Source organism: Mugil cephalus, chromosome 18 (genome assembly GCF_022458985.1).
Source record: "Mugil cephalus isolate CIBA_MC_2020 chromosome 18, CIBA_Mcephalus_1.1, whole genome shotgun sequence".
NCBI lineage: Eukaryota > Metazoa > Chordata > Actinopteri > Mugiliformes > Mugilidae > Mugil > Mugil cephalus.
Window position 1 is genome coordinate 2797296 of NC_061787.1, and position 18042 is coordinate 2815337.

The 18042-nt window shown below is 42.2% G+C and overlaps 1 protein-coding gene across 1 annotated transcript; it reads left to right on the forward strand.

The window, feature by feature from the left end:
- Positions 1 to 3: 3 nt before the first annotated feature.
- LOC124995460 (voltage-dependent T-type calcium channel subunit alpha-1H-like) lies at positions 4 to 8122 on the forward strand. The gene is made up of 20 exons (XM_047567848.1): positions 4 to 116; positions 213 to 371; positions 481 to 528; positions 620 to 712; positions 905 to 987; positions 1601 to 1724; positions 1889 to 1957; positions 2756 to 2940; positions 3042 to 3168; positions 3263 to 3388; positions 3584 to 3673; positions 3771 to 3948; positions 4761 to 4912; positions 5013 to 5122; positions 5219 to 5325; positions 5865 to 5923; positions 6696 to 6774; positions 7002 to 7123; positions 7282 to 7440; positions 7759 to 8122. The coding sequence occupies exons 1-20, from the start codon at positions 9 to 11 to the stop codon at positions 7870 to 7872; spliced, it is 2292 nt and encodes a 763-aa protein (XP_047423804.1). The 5' UTR covers positions 4 to 8; the 3' UTR covers positions 7873 to 8122.
- The last annotated feature ends 9920 nt before the right edge of the window (positions 8123 to 18042 follow it).

Consider the following 18042-nt stretch of genomic DNA (forward strand, 5'->3'; position numbering starts at 1 on the left):
TAATTGGCATGGACCTGTTTGGGGGGAAATTACATTTCGAGCCAAGGAATGGACGTGTTATTGGCGACCGACAGAACTTTGACAGTTTGCTCTGGTCCATGGTGACAGTCTTCCAGGTTAGTTTGCACTAACTTCGGGGCGTCATCATCATTGTGTTAATAAGCGTTAACTTCTTCCTGTGGTGCTCTTTTTGCATTAATCTGTCAATTTAGATTCTGACTCTGGAGGACTGGAACGTGGCCATGTACAACGTCATGGCTTCCACCTCCATGTGGGCTGCCCTCTACTTTGTTGCCCTCATTGTGGTGGGAAAAAATGTGCTATTGAATGTACTTGTTGGCATCATGTTTGAGAGCTACAAAGCAATCATGGTAATGACTTCTGTCTTACACCACTGTCTTTCTCCTAGAGCTTGATTTATGCATCTCAAACACATGCATACACACCTGTTGCAGTCACTATTAACTGTTCTCTCTACAGTCCCAGGTTCAACAGAATCCAGCTAATTTATCCTCTTCTTCTATTGAGGTACTTGTCCAGATATAGGATACAGACTTAAGGTGCTGCTTCGTGAAGCATAGCTAACTTCCTACACACATCTTTGCTTGTGTTGTTGCAGAGCTCTGCAAGTAGAGAAGACGATGAAGACCATTCTCCTCCTCTTACTGATGAGCCCAGCACCTCAACCTCTGAGGCTACCAACGAGAACAACGTAAGTCTCTGGCAGTGACGGCTCTCTGGTCTTTAGCTTTTCTAACAGTTAATCTTGATTTTTTTTCAAGTTAATCATAACCTGTCAGTGAGCCACTTTCTAGCATGTTACTTGATACTATTAGTGGTTCTTGAAATGATTTAGTTCATGCTTTGAATAAAGAGAGTTAACTGGAACTGTTGGCCCTTGCAGAAACATCTGTGCATCCAGAGAGTGCTCCGCTGGTTTAAAGAGCACGAAGATTGGGCACTGTATTGTTTTTCTCCACAGAACAGGTAAGTCTCATATAAACGAGAAAATGTATTTGTGTTTTATTTGTCTTATCCCTCCCATGAGACCTCTTCACGGAGTGGTTGGCATGGCAACTTGTAGTCATCATGATGTCACATCCTGTTTTTATAGCGTAAAATAACTAAGTAAAATAAAACTTGACACGTGGACATGCATTAGCATTATTTTAACTACCACAAATTAGCATAATTGTACTTTAGTGTTTTAGTTTGGCCCAAGTTCCATCATGGAAGGGGTGGAGCTTTTGACCTGTACTGCAGCCAGACACCAGTGGGAGCTCTACTTACTTTGGCTTCAGTTTTGAGGAGCTATTCCACCTCCATCTTTATATAGAGACTATGGTCTTATCTTTTAAGTCCTCACCGGTTACGTTTTAATGGTCTAACCTGAAATAGTAAATAATCTGAATTGGCCTCTAGTTAGCAAGAACTTAGAAAAGACGTTTCACCTCCACCCATCTGTAAATGATTTGAGTATAGGCTGCATTTCTGTCAGTTGTTTTTTATTTGACAAGAAGTTGTGAGTTACTACTTTTCTTCTTCTGTTTAACTGACTATAGTTACTATAATAGAAGCACGTTTGTGTGTTTGCGCTTAGGTGCCGCGTATTTTGCCAGCGTTTGATCGCTCACAAGGCGTTTGACATGAGCATTTTGGCCTTTATTCTAATGAGCTGTATCACCATTGCTATGGAGAGGCCTGGAATACGCCCTAAAAGCAAGGTGAGACAGAAATCAGGGACATACCATTACTGATACATGAGGGAATGATGTAGACATGTCACACATTTACGTCAACAAGGTGCATATAATGTTATGGTATGAGTTTCATTTTATGCAGTACAAAATGCATGCAAGGTAAAAATGAATCAAACTCTGCTCTTAAGGAACGATTGATCCTGGACATCTGCTCCCATCTAGCCACCGGGGTGTTCTTGATTGAGATGGTTGTCAAGGTAAACACCACATTTTCCATAATGTTGTTGTTTCTACTAAGTCGCTATTTCTCTTCTGTCTATCATCATCCAAACGATTTGCTTGGCCCGGTAGATCTTTGCTGTAGCATATTCAGTTCCCAACAGAGCAGCTACAGACCAGTTTACTACCGCAAAAGATTTGTAGGCAGGGGAAGTTGGTCTGGCTTCCAAGCAAGTTTTCTGTTGTGCTATAAGAATACGTAACATTTTGAAGGGGAAATGAAACATTCAATCAAGTAAACCGCATTTTATAGGTGGAGTTCTGCTCTTATTAACAAAACATAACACTACTGACAAATGTTGTCATTTAAGGACAAAATATGGTGGCTGTTGTTTTTTAGCACGAGTGCCGCCATCTTTCAACACACTGTGGCCTGTGATGTCACAGGGTTGGTTGCCTTGGTGATTCACAGACACCTCGGTTTCCACGCCACATTGGTTGAAGAGCATATGCAATTTATACTGGGTTCAGGATCTCTTTTATTTCATCCCCGTCCATTTCCAACAGTTTTCAGAAGTATCCAACCAACCCCGTGATGTATTTGATTACATCACTTCAAAATGGCGACTCCCTCCCTCTGGCAAGCCAGATGGAAATGAGCAAAAATAAACTTCTTAACTCTTTGGTTTGCGTAACTTTTTAATATTTAGCTTTAAAAGGACCAATACGTGTATGTTTCATTTCCCCTTTAGATCCCCAGTGTTGCCAGTTTCCCCAATGTAGGATAAATTAAAGGATCATCTTATCTTATTAATGAGTAGTTTCTTTCATAACAGGTGATAGCTCTTGGTTTGCTGGTTGGGAAGGAGAGCTACTGCAGGTCATTATGGAATATCATGGATGGTTTGTTGGGGATTTTGGCTTTTGTCCATATCTTCATCAAACTGTTCACATCTGGCAAAAATAACATGATGGGCATTCTCAAAGTCCTGCGACTGCTGCGCACACTTCGCCCACTGAGGTACAACAGTACTTTCATCACAAATTTATCATCCCACCTTTGTTTGATTTCATATCTGTCAGTTTGTCAAACATCTGTTGGCTCATGTTTGTGGGCTGCAGGTTGATCAAACGGACCCCGAAGCTGAAGGTGGCGATAGAAACTCTGATTATGTCGGCTAAACCCCTGGGGAACATTGTTCTCAGCTGTTGCGTGTTCCTTCTGTTCTTTGGCATTCTTGGGGTGCAGGTTAGTCGCCTCAGACACACATACACATGAGAACAAAGACAACATAAAACTATAGACTCAGTGTCTCTGTCTTTGTCTCACACACATGCTGTAGCTCTTCAAAGGGAGGTTCAACTACTGTGAGGGTGAGGACACCAGCAACATCACCAATAAGAGTGACTGTCTGGCCGCCAACTATCACTGGGCTCGTAAGACGTACAACTTTGACAGCCTACCTCAGGTACAGACCAGCATGTTAATCTTAGCCTTGCACTACTAGTATGACAAGAGAAGAAGATTAATTATTACAATTCATTCCCTACCTAAATACAATGTAATATATTATCTTTGAAATTATGAATCCAAACTAAATTAGATCAAGTACATGGACAACAGCTATGTGTTTACTTAATATTTACTTGTGTTTTCTGTACAGGCCCTGCTAACACTGTTTGTGATGTACTCTAAGGACGGCTGGGTGAACATTATGTATGACGGCCTGGATGCCGTAGGAGTGGACCAAGAGGTTTGGTTTGTTTTTTTGTCGTTGTTGTTTTAAAACACATGACACACGCGTGTTGATGTTGACACCTAATGTCTTTTCTCCCATGTTCCTTCTTCAGCCTGTCAAAAATTACAACACCTGGATGCTTCTTTATTTCATCCCATTTATGATTCTGAGCTTCTTCCTCCTGGACATGTTTATTGGTGTGTTGGTGGAGACCTACCACCAGTGTCGGCAAGAGCAACGCCAAGGAAACCAAGAGTTGGAAGAAGAAGGATTGCAAAGCCAGCACCAGGGTTAGGAAAATGGATGTTTAGTTGGGTCAAACAAGACTGATTACTTTATGCCAGCAATGGCTCATCATTAGGCTGTGTCAGTGTGAGTATAGACTGTATAAACATAGACACCATAGACACCATGTCCCCATGTCCTTGTAATGGCCGAACTAACAATAGTTTCCTGGGGATTTAGGCTGCGCCATATTCTGTCTGCACAGAACCATTCCAGAGTGGATCCACGTGGAACCACATCATTGATGACCTGCCCTCAAAGCTCCATTATCGTTTCATTAGTCCTGTGCTCTGCTCTACCTCAACCTTACAAAGAAATCTTAAATTATACACTGTATTTAATTATTTACTTACTTCCTCCTACTCTCTGTGGTCTTACGGGGCCAACTTCACCGAACGGTTGCTGTGACAACTTGTAGTTATCATGATGTCACATCCTGTTTCTGTAACGTCAAATAGGTAGATCTAAACTAAACGTATGCATTAATATCATATTAACTGGCGAAAATGGCTCAAACCATCCTTGAAAAAAAAAAGATTTGACATGTACGTTAGTGTTTTAGTTTGACCCAAGTCCCATCTGGGACTTATGACCTATACTGCAGCCAGTCACCAGGGGGAGCTGAGGAGCTGTTCCATCATCCATCTTATACAGTCTGTGGACTCTATCACCATGAGGCCTCCTACCAAACGCTTTCTAGATGTAAACATACTGATATCAGGACATTTCTGGATGACATGACTGTTAGAACATATTTATTTCCATTTTCTCCCCAGTTACATCTAAATATCTTCACCTTTGTGAATGTGTGTTCCAGAGCAAGAGCAGGTACCATATTACACATCCTACTCCACCATACGCCGCGCTATTCATAGACTCTGTACCAGTCGGCTCCTGGACCTCTTCACGAATTTCATCATCGTGCTTAACGTCTTCATTCTGGCTTGTGAACATTATAATCAGCCTGAGGTAACACGCAGACACACACCTATTCACTGTCACAGTTGACAGACAAAATTTACATTTACATTTACAGAAATAAACAAAGTAACCCTGTGTGTGTGTTCAGTATGTAGGGAGGATGACAGATTACGCCTTATATGTCTATATTCTCATCTTCATCCTTGAACTCCTGCTGAAGATTGTGGGATTGGGTTTCAAGAGGTTCTTAAAATGCCGGTAATCACATTAAAATGAATGAGAGTGTAACTTTCATTTTGGATTTTGCTGGTCAGGCCTGTAAAATGTGTCATGTGTTACGTGGTGTGTGTTCAGCTGGAATCAGTTGGACTTTGTCATCGTCCTGTGCTCCATCATCAGCATCACTGCACCGATTAATCCCAGCATCCTGAGAGTGTGTAGGCTACTCAGACTAGCACAAGGTATGCGCACACACACACACACACACACACACACACACACACACACACTCTGGGCCAGATCTACTAAAGGTATTGTGTGTATAGAAACATGTGCAGACTCATTGCACATGCAAAAAAATGTCCCAACTAACTGCCACTAAACTTTACCCCATGAAACACATCCTTTTTTTTATTTGATAAGTATCCAGGCAGATCGGATGTATTCAATAAATAATTTGTGTGTTTCATATGCACTTTCCGTGGTCTAAAATGACTATTCTGTTGTGTGGGCATCTTTTATTGGGCAGTTCGTGACTGGGCCGTATTTTAATTATATTCAGATGTGTTTATTTGCCTCTTCAGCCGACACCTTCAATGTAGCAGCACCTAAAGTCATTTTACACTTGCAGTCTCAACGATGATCAGTCAGTAAACCACCTGCTAACGGCTGTTCCAGCCTACACGCAACATTCTAGTTGCCCACGCAAATTAGTACAGATCTGGTCCTCTGTGTCTTCCTACAAAGTTTTGCATGACGACCTCTGTCTCTCTCTCTTCAGTGGTCAAGACTACGAAGATAAGGACTCTGTGTCTGACCATCAGTAAGACACTGACACAGGTAAAACACAGACATCGTGTGCGAGAGTATTTTTTTCCTGATATGCTCCAACCAGCCACAACATTATGACCGGGCGTTCTGCTGCCGTTCTGCTGCCATCCATTCATGTGGCTGTTACTTAGACATGTAGCACCCATGTAGACCAGTCCAGACCCCCCTCAGCCCATAGCAATGACCCTCCTTGGTGGCAGCAGGATGCAGCCTGACACACACACAGTGTGTGAGTGTGTATAAATGTCTTCCATACAGATAAACAGGTCTGTTCTCCATTCAGTTGATGGGTCCCAGAAAATGGGAGCAGAAGAAAAACAATATAATGTGTGCACAGAGACAATAAATTTTCAGTCCGTACATTAATATCCAACCTGGGAAATCAGATCACAAGTGGCCACTTAAAGTATCTGCTTTTACACCTGGCGTTAAAATGAGTCTTTACATGTGTCTCCAGCCGAGACTTCAGACCTGATCTGAGCCTCTGAATGTAAAAAAAATGCAGACATTATTTGGTGTTCAGTAAAATCTTACAACATCTGCTGTCTTTCTCTACCCGATGCTGTATGAAACCCATCAACACTGTGTTCACCATGAAGTCTCTCTGTGTCCTGGCAACAGGGGGTCATTCATGTGAGCCAGGTCTCAAGGGGGGCAGTCAGATGTGTCCCAGAGTTGTGGTCCGAGACCAGATCACTGAATGGATGTGTTCACACCTGTACTTTATGCTACATTGCACCATTTGTTGCACAGTGTGTTGAACATTGATTTTTATTTCCAGGTTGGAAACATTTGCCTGCTCTTCCTGTTTTGTTTTTTCATCTTTGCTGCTCTGGGAGTGGAGCTATTTGGCAAGTTAGGTCAGTCACACTGCAAGCAGCAAACACATAGTAGTAAACTCTACTACGTCTCACCACAGCCTAAACAGATGATAATTAAGTCCATTATGCATTTCCACTTATAACACCATGAGGCCTGCTATCATGCACACTATCAAAGTACATTCATTCTTGTTTGTAGCATCTGCCCCAGAGTGCAGACATGTCAGTATCTGTGTGTCTATGTCATTGGCCTCTGTGTTATTCAGAATGCAGCCCTGAGTACCCCTGCCTGGGTCTCCACCGCTACTCCACCTTCAGAAACTTTGGTCTGTCCATGCTCACGTTGTACAAAGTTTCCACTGGAGACAACTGGAGCGGGATCTTGAAAGTAAGCGCGCGCTTATACATGCATTCACACAAGCATATATCACTCCTTTGAGGGAATTATTATTATTTTAACTGAAAACACCTGAAATGCAGGTGGACATGTGCAAACTCACACTTGTCAGCCACTGAGTCCACAAAGTCTGTTGTGTCTCTCTCCAGGACACAATGAGAACATGTCGTCCAGGGGATGATGGATGCCTGAGCTTCTTGTTCTGGGTCTCTCCCCTTTACTTCCTCGTCTTTGTGACCATGGCCCAGTTTGTGCTGGTGAACCTGGTGGTCGCAATAATCATGGAGGCTCTGGATGACAGCAGAACGGTACCTGTACACGGACATATACAAGCACATGAACAAAAAGACACTCATTGTGCAGAAGATCCTTTGAAACATAACTACTAGCATCAACGTGTGCATCAGGGTTCTTTATAAGACAGATAAGAGTTTTAGGGTAGAACTTCAGACAGTGTTCTTTACAGGAACAAAGTCCTTGTTGGTCTAATTTAGAGTTGATTCATTAAATAAAATAGTCCCTAAGAAAAGTCTTCAGTGTTGATTTTAATAGAGACCCTGTAGCCTTTCAACCAACATAATATAACACAAGTGTGATTTGTGACCTTAAAACATCTGTGTTGACAGGAAACAACGCAGACCCACCAAAATAAAGGTCTTCACCAGGAAGAGAAAGAGCTGCAACCTCAACCAACCTCAACCTCCAGATCCGGTTTGGTTGAAGAGACATCTAGAGTGTGACGTCCCACACACATGATGTATGTCTGGAAAATTTATTTATTGTGGCACATGGTGTCTTTCTTTTTATTTACAGAAATTACAATATGTTACATTTTCTTGTTTTTTTAGTAATCAAAGCTATATATTGATAAACTTGTAAATAGTAACGAATCTGTATTTATATCCAGTGAATTATCTGTAAATAATAATGTAAATCCAAAAATCGGTTAAAAATCCAGCTGGACTTGTAGAGTTTTGAGAAGACATTTCATGGAGCAGCTTCTTGTCCCTGTCCTCTTCCCCTAATGAACGGTGCTCTAACGAGACAACATCAGTCACAGGCTCCAGTCTCAAGGTGTGAATGAGGTTGGAACTTGTTGGGGACAGTAATTAGGACTGGATTGTAAACTGGTGGCAGATTAAATCTCAGAACGTTTCTCTAGTCTGGTGTACATGTCTTCCTTCACTCCTCTCTCAAACTGTCTGTCTTCTTGACATTGTTGTCTACAATTGAGTGTCCTTTGTCCTTCAGGTGGAGGTGGACCACTGACTCGTTCCCTGATGAGCTTGGTCTCCTGTGTTGGGACGTGCATTAGTGGATGAGTCAGTGGTCCACCTCCACCTGAAGGACAAAGGACACTCAATTGTAGACAACAATGTCAAAGCCTTAGCCAAAGAAGACAGACAGTTTGAGAGAGGAGTGAAGGAAGACATGTACACCAGATTAGAGAAACGTTCTCTGAGATTTAATCTGCCACCAGTTTACAATCCAGTCCTAATTACTGTCCCCAACAAGTTCCAACCTCATTCACAGCTTGAGACTGGAGCCTGTGACTGATGTTGTCTCGTTAGAGCACCGTTCATTAGGGGAAGAGGACAGGGACAAGAAGCTGCTCAATGAAACGTCTTCTCAAAACTCTACAAGTCCATTTTACTTTTCGGATGTACTGATTTTAATTATTGTAAATATGATAAGTAATCTGGCATTTGTAAATATTTGGTACCAGTAAATTGAACAAACTTGACTACTAGGAGTTTTTAAAGATTGTTTTGTAGTTTTACTGATACTGATAAAGAGTCTAAATGTGGGGAGGGCAACAGTTCTCATGGCCAACGTGAACTTCCCCAAATGCTCCCTGGACACTGCTCTCACCCTCCAGGTTTATTGGATGTTTTTCAGTTGCAAACAGCTGCAACATCAGATCAGTGATTGATGAATGGTTTTATTTATAGTGTCATGTGCTTTTATGAACAACCTGAAATTTCTTAAGAAAAATAAGTGCAACTTTGGTACATGGCAGCAACTAGAGTGGAGGTCTGTGTCCACAATGTCCACAAGGGCTGAGAAGACGTCATCAGCTCAGAGCGTTTGGGAACGTGCAGGTGTTTGTGAATCTATTTACATGTGTTTTCACAAGTTGCAGTGCGTTGACGTCTCTCAGCCACCGTAGAAAACAGTGGTTTTTCAGTTGATCAGAGCCACATCATCGGCCTTTCTGCTGCCTCCTGACGTTAATGTGCTGCATGTGCCGTCCTATCTCCCTGTAAGCGCTCCGGGGGCATTCCCTCACCGTCTGCTGCCTTTCCTGCGCACTTATCAGCAGCTAATTGCTAATAATGTCAAGGAGACAACGCTGCATCTGAACTGTTCATTCACTTATCCCAGTGTTGAGCCACAGGCTTTGATGTCCCGTATTCCCACGGTCGCCTATGGGACTTTCCAGAAAAAAAAAAAAAAAGTCTACAGCGTTCAGATGGGAGATTTTAAGTGACACTATCAGTGGCCTCACCAGCAAAGCTCTGCGCTGCCTGACGATGGTTTGTTTAGCTCAGTGATCAAGATTTGAGAAAAGTCTAAAATATCTGGTATTTAGTTAGTAGCCAAACAAACACTCAACTCTTGTAGTAGAGACTTGGATAAGACAACGTCAAAACTTTTTATGTTTAGTTCCCACTTGTGCCGAGTTTACATGTTCACACTTTGCCTGTGTGGGTTTTCTCCAGGTTCCTCCCACAGGCTAAAGACGTGCGTGTTAGCTCAAGTGATAAGTACGTAAAAAGCAAAGCTGTAGCCACAACTAATGATGTCATGTGGTCCACTGATCGACATGTGGACGCGCTCAGTGTTAGAAAGTAGATTTTTAATTTTTTAAAAAATCTGGGAAAAACCTGTCCAGGATGCACCCTGCCTCTGGACCAATGCCTGCTGGGATTGTTTCTAACTCCCAGAGACACTCAAGGATGTATATTATAATAATATGAAAAAAAAAAAGCTAAAGTTTCTCAAAGACGTTCTTCTACTCGTCCCCTTCAGTTCTGCTTTCGCCGTCTTTCCACAAATTCAGAAACTTGCTCCAGTGTCATCGGTCGGCTGTGATGCAGTTTGTTGGGCATCGACTTTTCTCGCGCTCTCGTTGTTGTTTGGCCTTTCTCCTGCTCAGTGGCCTCCACTGTGGAGCCTCGTGTGATGGGAATCATCCTGCATCTTAGTTCTGAAACACAGGTGGTCCCCTCCATGTCCTCTCGTACTCCCGCACTAATCCAACAGCGCCTGTCCCAGAGTTCTTAGAAGTTATGTCAAGCAGGGAAACAAAGTGGTGCAACAACTGTTCACAGGTTAAAGATGTAGCACCAAGACTGATTAATGACAGAATACAATCCTGAACGCTGAGCTAAAATTACACCAAAAATGTATAACACAGTATTTTTCAAAATTCGGACGGTATCACACTATTTTTAATAAAAATGTATGCAAGATGTTTGCAAAATGATAAACTGACCCATGTGCGTATGAGGAACTCTTCACTTTGGTTTTGTCTCTTGCTGATGTTTCCGTGGCCTTTGGTGGTTTTAATGAAGTTTTACAGTCAAAGTGTCAGTCAGAGGAACTGGACAGATCTTCACCGACACCAAACCCACATCTGACACCTGATAAGGAGCCTGAGTGCGTCTGGTTCAGCCGGCAGGAGCCGAGCCAAAGATACTCCACGGCGACACGTCGATGACGAGTGCTGAGAGGTGAGAGGCGTGTGTGGAAAGAAGAAAGGCGGCTGGTGTCTTCACATTAGGCCCGTCGGAGGTTCCCTGTGAGTGTTTCTGTTCGAAATGTGCTCGTGTACGTCTCATGATTCACACGTAAGACACACACGGATCCCACCACGCATGCGACTCAGCGCCGGCCTCAATGAATCCTGTGCTGGTGGGTTTTCTAGTGTTACCAACGATCCTTCCTTCAGTGGCTGTTTTGACCTGCGCTCATTGATTTTCCTCCACACAGGGAGTCGGCGCAGAGATGAGCACTACTGCTGCAGCAGAGAGGGTCAGGAAGTTTACAGCCAAAGGAGGGAGGGAAAGATTTCTGCTCCACACAGAGGAGGAGGAGGAGGAGGAGGTTTGTATGGAAACCATGCCCTGCTATGATTCTGCGTGAGACTGCAGTGAAGAAAATACAATGTGTGAGGCTGCTTTATCTCATCAGTGTCTCATCTATTAGATTAACACGCTCGGGTGGTAAAACTGCTCGTCCCACGGTGGATTGGATTCTTAGAAGAACAGGAGGAGCCTGTATCATTTTAAAGTGAGGAACTGGTTTGGAAAATAATCTACATGCAAGTAATTCTAAGCAAAGCTCGTTTATTCTTAGTCAGTTGACGTCTTTTATTGGATTGTTCAAACTCAATGTGCAAAGGATGAGGGGTAAAGTTTTGTTTTTAGACAGAATATAAAGGGTGAGGGGTTGTGGGTGGGGGTGGGTGGGGGTGGGGATGCAGACACGTAGCACTGAATTAAGTGAAGGGAACACGTGCAGGGAGAGCATATTAAAAGCATCTTTTTAACTTCAGTCCACTTTGTGCTGGAGTTTCTTGCATCAACATGTGCACATACTGACCCCTACTGTTGGACTGCAGCTATTACAAGGTTTATACACCGATCAGCCACATCATTATGACCACTAACAGGAGAAATGAATAACATTGACCATCTTGTGGCGATTCAGCTGGACCTGGCATTAATTTGTGTGAATGTTACTTAGACACGTAGCCCCCACCTAGACCAGACCAGACCAGGCACCCCCCCACCCCATAGCAATGACACTCCTTGATGGCAGCAGGATGCAGCACAAGGTGTTGACCTGGCCTCCAAATTCACTAGATCCCAAACTGATCAAGTGTCCGCGGGATGATCCACAGAGGCCCCTCCCCTCAACCCACAGGACACCAGACACCACAGGACGCCCTCAGACGTCCATCATCTGATGAGTCACAACTGTTTTGGAGGCACAAGGGAGACCTGCATGAGAATAAGCAGGTGATCATAATGTTGTGCCTGATTGGTGTATATCTCTATAAGTAATACTTTGTGTCTTTGGAAGGTGGACGCTTGTACTGTACTTTGGGCGTCTCTGGGAACGGCCTGAACTGGTTCCCACTGTTCACCTGTTTAAATAAGTCATCGTAGATCAGCTTCAGATGGTTCATATCCAGGCAAAAACAACTTGATGTGGACGTGTGATTGGTTGGGAGTTGGAGACATTTGTTTCAGTGGGGGACAGAAGGACAATGCTGCACATTATGGACAATCCCTTGTGGATCATTGAAGTTTGTCTAAGTCTAAGCCGCCTATAACTGGTCACCTGTTTACCCTTTCATTTATTTATTTTATTTTTATTATACGTGTTGCAGATTGTTGCTTTTCTTATTCTATTGTGCGAATGCAAACGTTTTACTCAGCACTACAGGCCAAAGGTTTGGAAGTTTACATCAAAATAAACATGATCATTATGCAAAGTGGACCTTATCAGAAGCATTTTACCATAATTAGCAGGTGTGAATAAGTGAATAATGCAAACTGTGATTATTTTTTTTATTTTTTATTTTTTTTGCACTGAAGTTGTGACTCTTGCAAATCCTCTCGACCCTAAAACTAAACCCTTCTTTTCTTCTGCTGACATATGTAATGTTCACCTAAAGGTCGACTGATGAAAATGGTTCATATCAATAAAAGCAAAGTCCGATCATGCAGCAAATACATCCCAAAATACATATACATGGTTTTTAAGAAAGAAACTTGAAGTTGCTTCCAAACGTTTGGCCTGTAGTTTACCCACTAAATCAGATGTTTGAATGAAAGTGTTTTCTACAGAATGAAAAGTTAAAAGTGGAAATGCTCCTACTGTAAGATCACTCTGTGTGTGTGTCTGAGCTTAATCATTACAAGTTCCTCCGTGCAAAAGCACAACAAACGGTCTAATTAATGAAGCGTTCCACATTCCTGGCTTTTACAAAGAGACACAAAGGAAGCGTTTCTGCAGCGCGGCAATAAATCAGAGGACACTGAGTCGGTGACACTTGAACGCGGTGTAACGGTGACAGTCATGTTAGCAACTCCAGCATCTCGCCTCTCTGACCTCTGAAAATTAGCACAATCCGTGAAATCAGGCGTGAAAAGAGGTTAACTGTTAACCAGCAGCAGTGGTGTTGGTCAATCAGTAGACGACCGGGAACATTAGAGATGGTGCACGAAGAGTCCTGCAACAAACCACGGTCGACTAGAACTAGTTCATTCATCACCTGGATACTTGTTGTAGCTACGAACCAAATCAAAGCTGAGTGAAACAGATGAGGCCGACTGAATTGTCTTCATCTGAGTGGAAGCTAAATTTAATTAGCTCGCCGTTAACTTGTGCACCTGCAGTTTAAGCCTCATGCGGGTGTAAAGTGCACGAACTCACAGCAGCTCTGTCTTTGTGCCAAATGTGTCGACCTCGCTGAGTGCAGGTTGTAAGCGGAGCGGGCAGGTGGTGAGAGCAGCAAATGGGACAGATCGGAGATTTATTCACCAGCTGGCAAAAGACTGTGTGTGTGTGTGTGTGTGTGTGTGTGTGTGTGTGTGTGTGTGTGTGTGTGTGTGTGTGTGGGTCAACGGGGGAAAAAAGGAAACAAGTTTGTCTGCGTTTGAAATGTTGAATCATCGGCTTCATCTGCTGTTGTATCAGAGGTCTGGTTGAATTAATGATCAATGAGTTGCTGCTGCTTTTCTCTGTTCTAAACAAATTAAATAAAATGAAAAAGTGTAGTCTCAGGAACGCCTTTTCCCAGAAGCAGTGAGACTGTTAAATTCTGGTGGAGCTGTGTGATTTGCACAACACAATGCTTTGCACATTCTTCTTTGCACAATTCACACTGCTTTGTTGCCGTTTTTATTTAAATTTCTACTTTATTTGTCTTTATTTTTATCTGTACTGTTTAGTTACATCTATACTGTTTACTTAGTATCTGTATATTATAGTTACTACGAGAAATAATCATGCATCACATCGTGTGGTTGTGAATCACAATAAAATCAGATTTTCTGCAGCTCTAAAATCAAGAACATGTATAAAAACTACCTTGCTGGATTTTTTTTCTCAATTCCCTGTATTTTACTTGCATTAAAAACCGACTTGTTTAAAGCTTGTGAATTGGTAGATAAAAAGATATAACCAGATAAATGTGTCTATGAGATGATTGTTGCAGCAACAGAGGTGAATATCTCTAGAGGGGAGCGTCTGCTCGTTTTCCATCAGCCTTGTTAGTTAATTATATCGTCAAAGATCCCATTAGTGTTCCTCACACTTCACTGAACCCCCTTTACTTTGCATCAGCATCTTGTGAATGTGTTCCTGTCTCATAGATGAGTGACACGCAGGAAACAGAGTCCCATTCTAGCATCTGTTTGTGTTTGCGTTTAAATATCTGCTTTTCATTAAATCCTCCCCCACAAGTAAAGGAATGAAAGTGTGTGGACGCTGTGTGTGGATATTCTGCAGTTAAAATGAGCATCTTCTGGAAACTGCTGCAACTTCAAGTTAGTGACTGTCTTTTTAAATAAGACATCTGAGTAGTTTTCTTGCAGGAAATGGATTTAGCAGCCCCTTAATGTTTTGAATACATGTATAAAAATCTATTAAGTGTTGAAATAAACAGGTTTAAATATGTTTGCCTTCCAGTAATGTGCAGCAGTATATTGTGACATTTCCACTATAATAAAATACAGAATCTCTGCCTTAAACAGGCTCTTATACAACACGAACAAATAAATAATTCAGCATTGTAAGAAAAAAAAAATTAAAGGTGGTCTTGAAAAGAATAAACCTTATAATAAGTTATTAAGTAAGTAAGACACCTTCTGTAAATTTTAAGATTAGGCTTTTTCAACGTTTTAAGTCCAGATAAACCTTAAAACTGTTCATTGCTGCTTTTTAACATCGATCAATGGCAGCGTTTTAATGTCTGATGTTGAGGAATAATCTTTATTAAAGTTGTGCTCCATATTTAGTGCAGGTGAGGAAAGCGGCCACTAGAGGGCGCTGTTATTCTTCTAGAAAACCAACGAACCCAAACAGTCTCCAAACTGAAGAGATGGAGCTGAATGAATAGAACCGAGTCAGTAAACTCTGAATTTAAAGGAAGTGAAACAGACGCATGAATTTTTTTTTTTAAACTTTATATCTGTCTGTTACAATAGAGGCAAAGACTCAAGAGTTTTTAGTCCAACTAAATATATGGCCCATGGAGCGCAGGCTGAAAATGGCGTTTTCAATGTTTGGATCACTGCCCTGTCAATCAGCCACGCCCCCTCTACGTACCTTACGCGTTTATTGGAGAAACCCGCGCTCTTTAATTAGACATGCGTCAACGTCGTCTTCAGCTTTCGGAATTAATTTTGACGGCAAAAGACGAACAGCACAGTGGAATACACGCGGCATAAATATCTGGGACTGACAGACGACAACTTCAAACTTTGTTCGTCATTTGAAGATCCATTCTGAGCAGTAAGTGTTTGTCAATTAGTTAATATTATCCTGTTAGCCTAGTCGGTAGTTAGCTAACGTTAGCTTGATATGATGGTCGGTTTGGTGAGACTTCTTTTCAAATTTATTTGCTAACATTAACTCCAGACAACGTGACCGGCTCATCACAAGACGGGCTGTACGTTTAATCAACAAGCAATAAAGTGTTAAACGAGCTAAATAGCATAGCAGCCCCAACACCGAAGTGTTTTCCCTGTTTATCTAAAGTAGTGTCGGGTCGTTCACGAACGATTCGTTCGAAAGAACGACTCTTTTGAGTGAACGAACTGTATCGAATCACTTTATGAACCGATTCGTTCTTTTCTCAGTTTAGTGACTCGTGACTCTTCGTGAAACTTCGGCCAATGACGCAGTTGGCACAGTTCACTAGATGTGTCAAACGGTATCTTTGGATTTCCCCCACCATGGTCAAACCATATCCTACGTGTCCGAGGCCACGATTGTGTAAACTGGATTTGTATTACAACGTCTGTCGGACACAAGCCACAACCAGGCAGGAGTTGTCAATTTTGATAATGTTGGCTACGCTTCTGTTACTATTTTCCAGGTAAGAACAAGTTTGTAAAATGAAAGTTACCTACCTACCTAACCACCCACCCACCCACGCCATCTATGCCGTCTGTCTCTTTACTGTCAGGTTGTCACTCTGGAAGGATGGACTGAAATCATGTACTTTGTCATCGATTCCCATTCCTTCTTGAGCTTTGTGTATTTCACACTTGTCACTATTTATATTGTTTTGTTTTGTCTTTCCATGTCCAGTCTGCCAAGTTGACGAGGATCCTTATCATCTGCCAAAGGATTTTCTTCTTTATCTTTGTATTGGAGATCCTCTTGAAGCTGCTGGTTATGTCACAGTGGTACTTTGCGTTCAATCAAAACCTCATTGACTTTGTCATCGTTATCAGCAGGTATGGCTGTACATTTTAATACCTTAATTGAACATTGTTGTAATATTTTATTACATTAACTCTCATTGGATCATTTTGCTCTGTGGCCATGTCACCTAAAAACCAAGCCTTAGTTATTGGTTGGACATTATTGGGTGTGGATGACACTGTGTCACTAATGCACTTGGAGTATGACGTATACATCACTTGCCACTAGTATTATCAACAGGCTATGCTCGACAATATTAGCATGGAAAAACCTCAACATATAGACGCCTTCATGGCCTACGTTACTGTGACGTCACTATGTTTGTTAGCTGTAGGCAAAACAGAGGGAAGCTTGAGGAGAACACTCACTTTCAACCATAAAAATGTCATCTTGCTGTATTTTTGCCTGATAAAACCCAAAAATCAACACTAACATACCAGACACTGCCAGTTGTGAACAGCTTTGGTTTGGCGATTAAAAGAAAGGATTTGAGTGAGACAATCAACAACACTCACACTTCATATCAGGTCAGATTAATATGTAGATTTTTAGTTTGACCCAGACTTATGACCTATACTGCAGCCAGTCACCAGGGGGAGCTGAGGAGCTGTTCCATCATCCATCTTATACAGTCTGTGGACTCTATCACCATGAGGCCTCCTACCACATGGTTACACACACAGAATACTACTTATATGTCTATATTCTCATCTTCATCCTTGAACTCCTGTTGAAGATTGTGGGATTGGGTTTCAAGAGGTTCTTAAAAAGCCGGTAATCACATTAAAATGAATGAGAAGGTAACTTTCATTTTGGATTTTGCTGGTCAAGCTTTTAAAATGTGTCATGTGTTACGTGGTGTGTGTTCAGCTGGAATCAGTTGGACTTTGTCATCGTCCTGTGCTCCATCATCAGCATCACTGCACCGATTAATCCCAGCATCCTGAGAGTGTGTAGGCTACTCAGACTAGCACAAGGTATGCGCACACACACACACACACACACACACACACACACACACACACACAACACCTTGATGTGGAGTCAAGATAAGAAGTATTCATTGTAAAATGTTCATTTATTTATGTAAACGTAGATAGACGAATACTTTATTCATCCTGAGGGGAATTCAGTAATATGGTGGTAGCGCTGCTCTTCTGTCCAGCAAAACAAACTAACGCGACACAGAGGACGGAGCAAATCCGTTCCACGGCACTTACGTCCCCGGTGGAAATCTCCAGCTACAGAATGATAATCGCTGCTGAGACGTTACGCTCCCAGTGGGGATGGTTTCATAGAGTGGCAGCGTTTAGCTCCGGTGACCGCGGCTGTTACGTCCCCGGTGGAAATTGAGCTTTAGATTTCATCTATGAGACTTAACATTAATCTCCTCAAAAGAGTTTAACCAGTCAGCGGTAAACCTCTAAAATCTTGCGGCTAAATTTACTTGGCTCGTTATC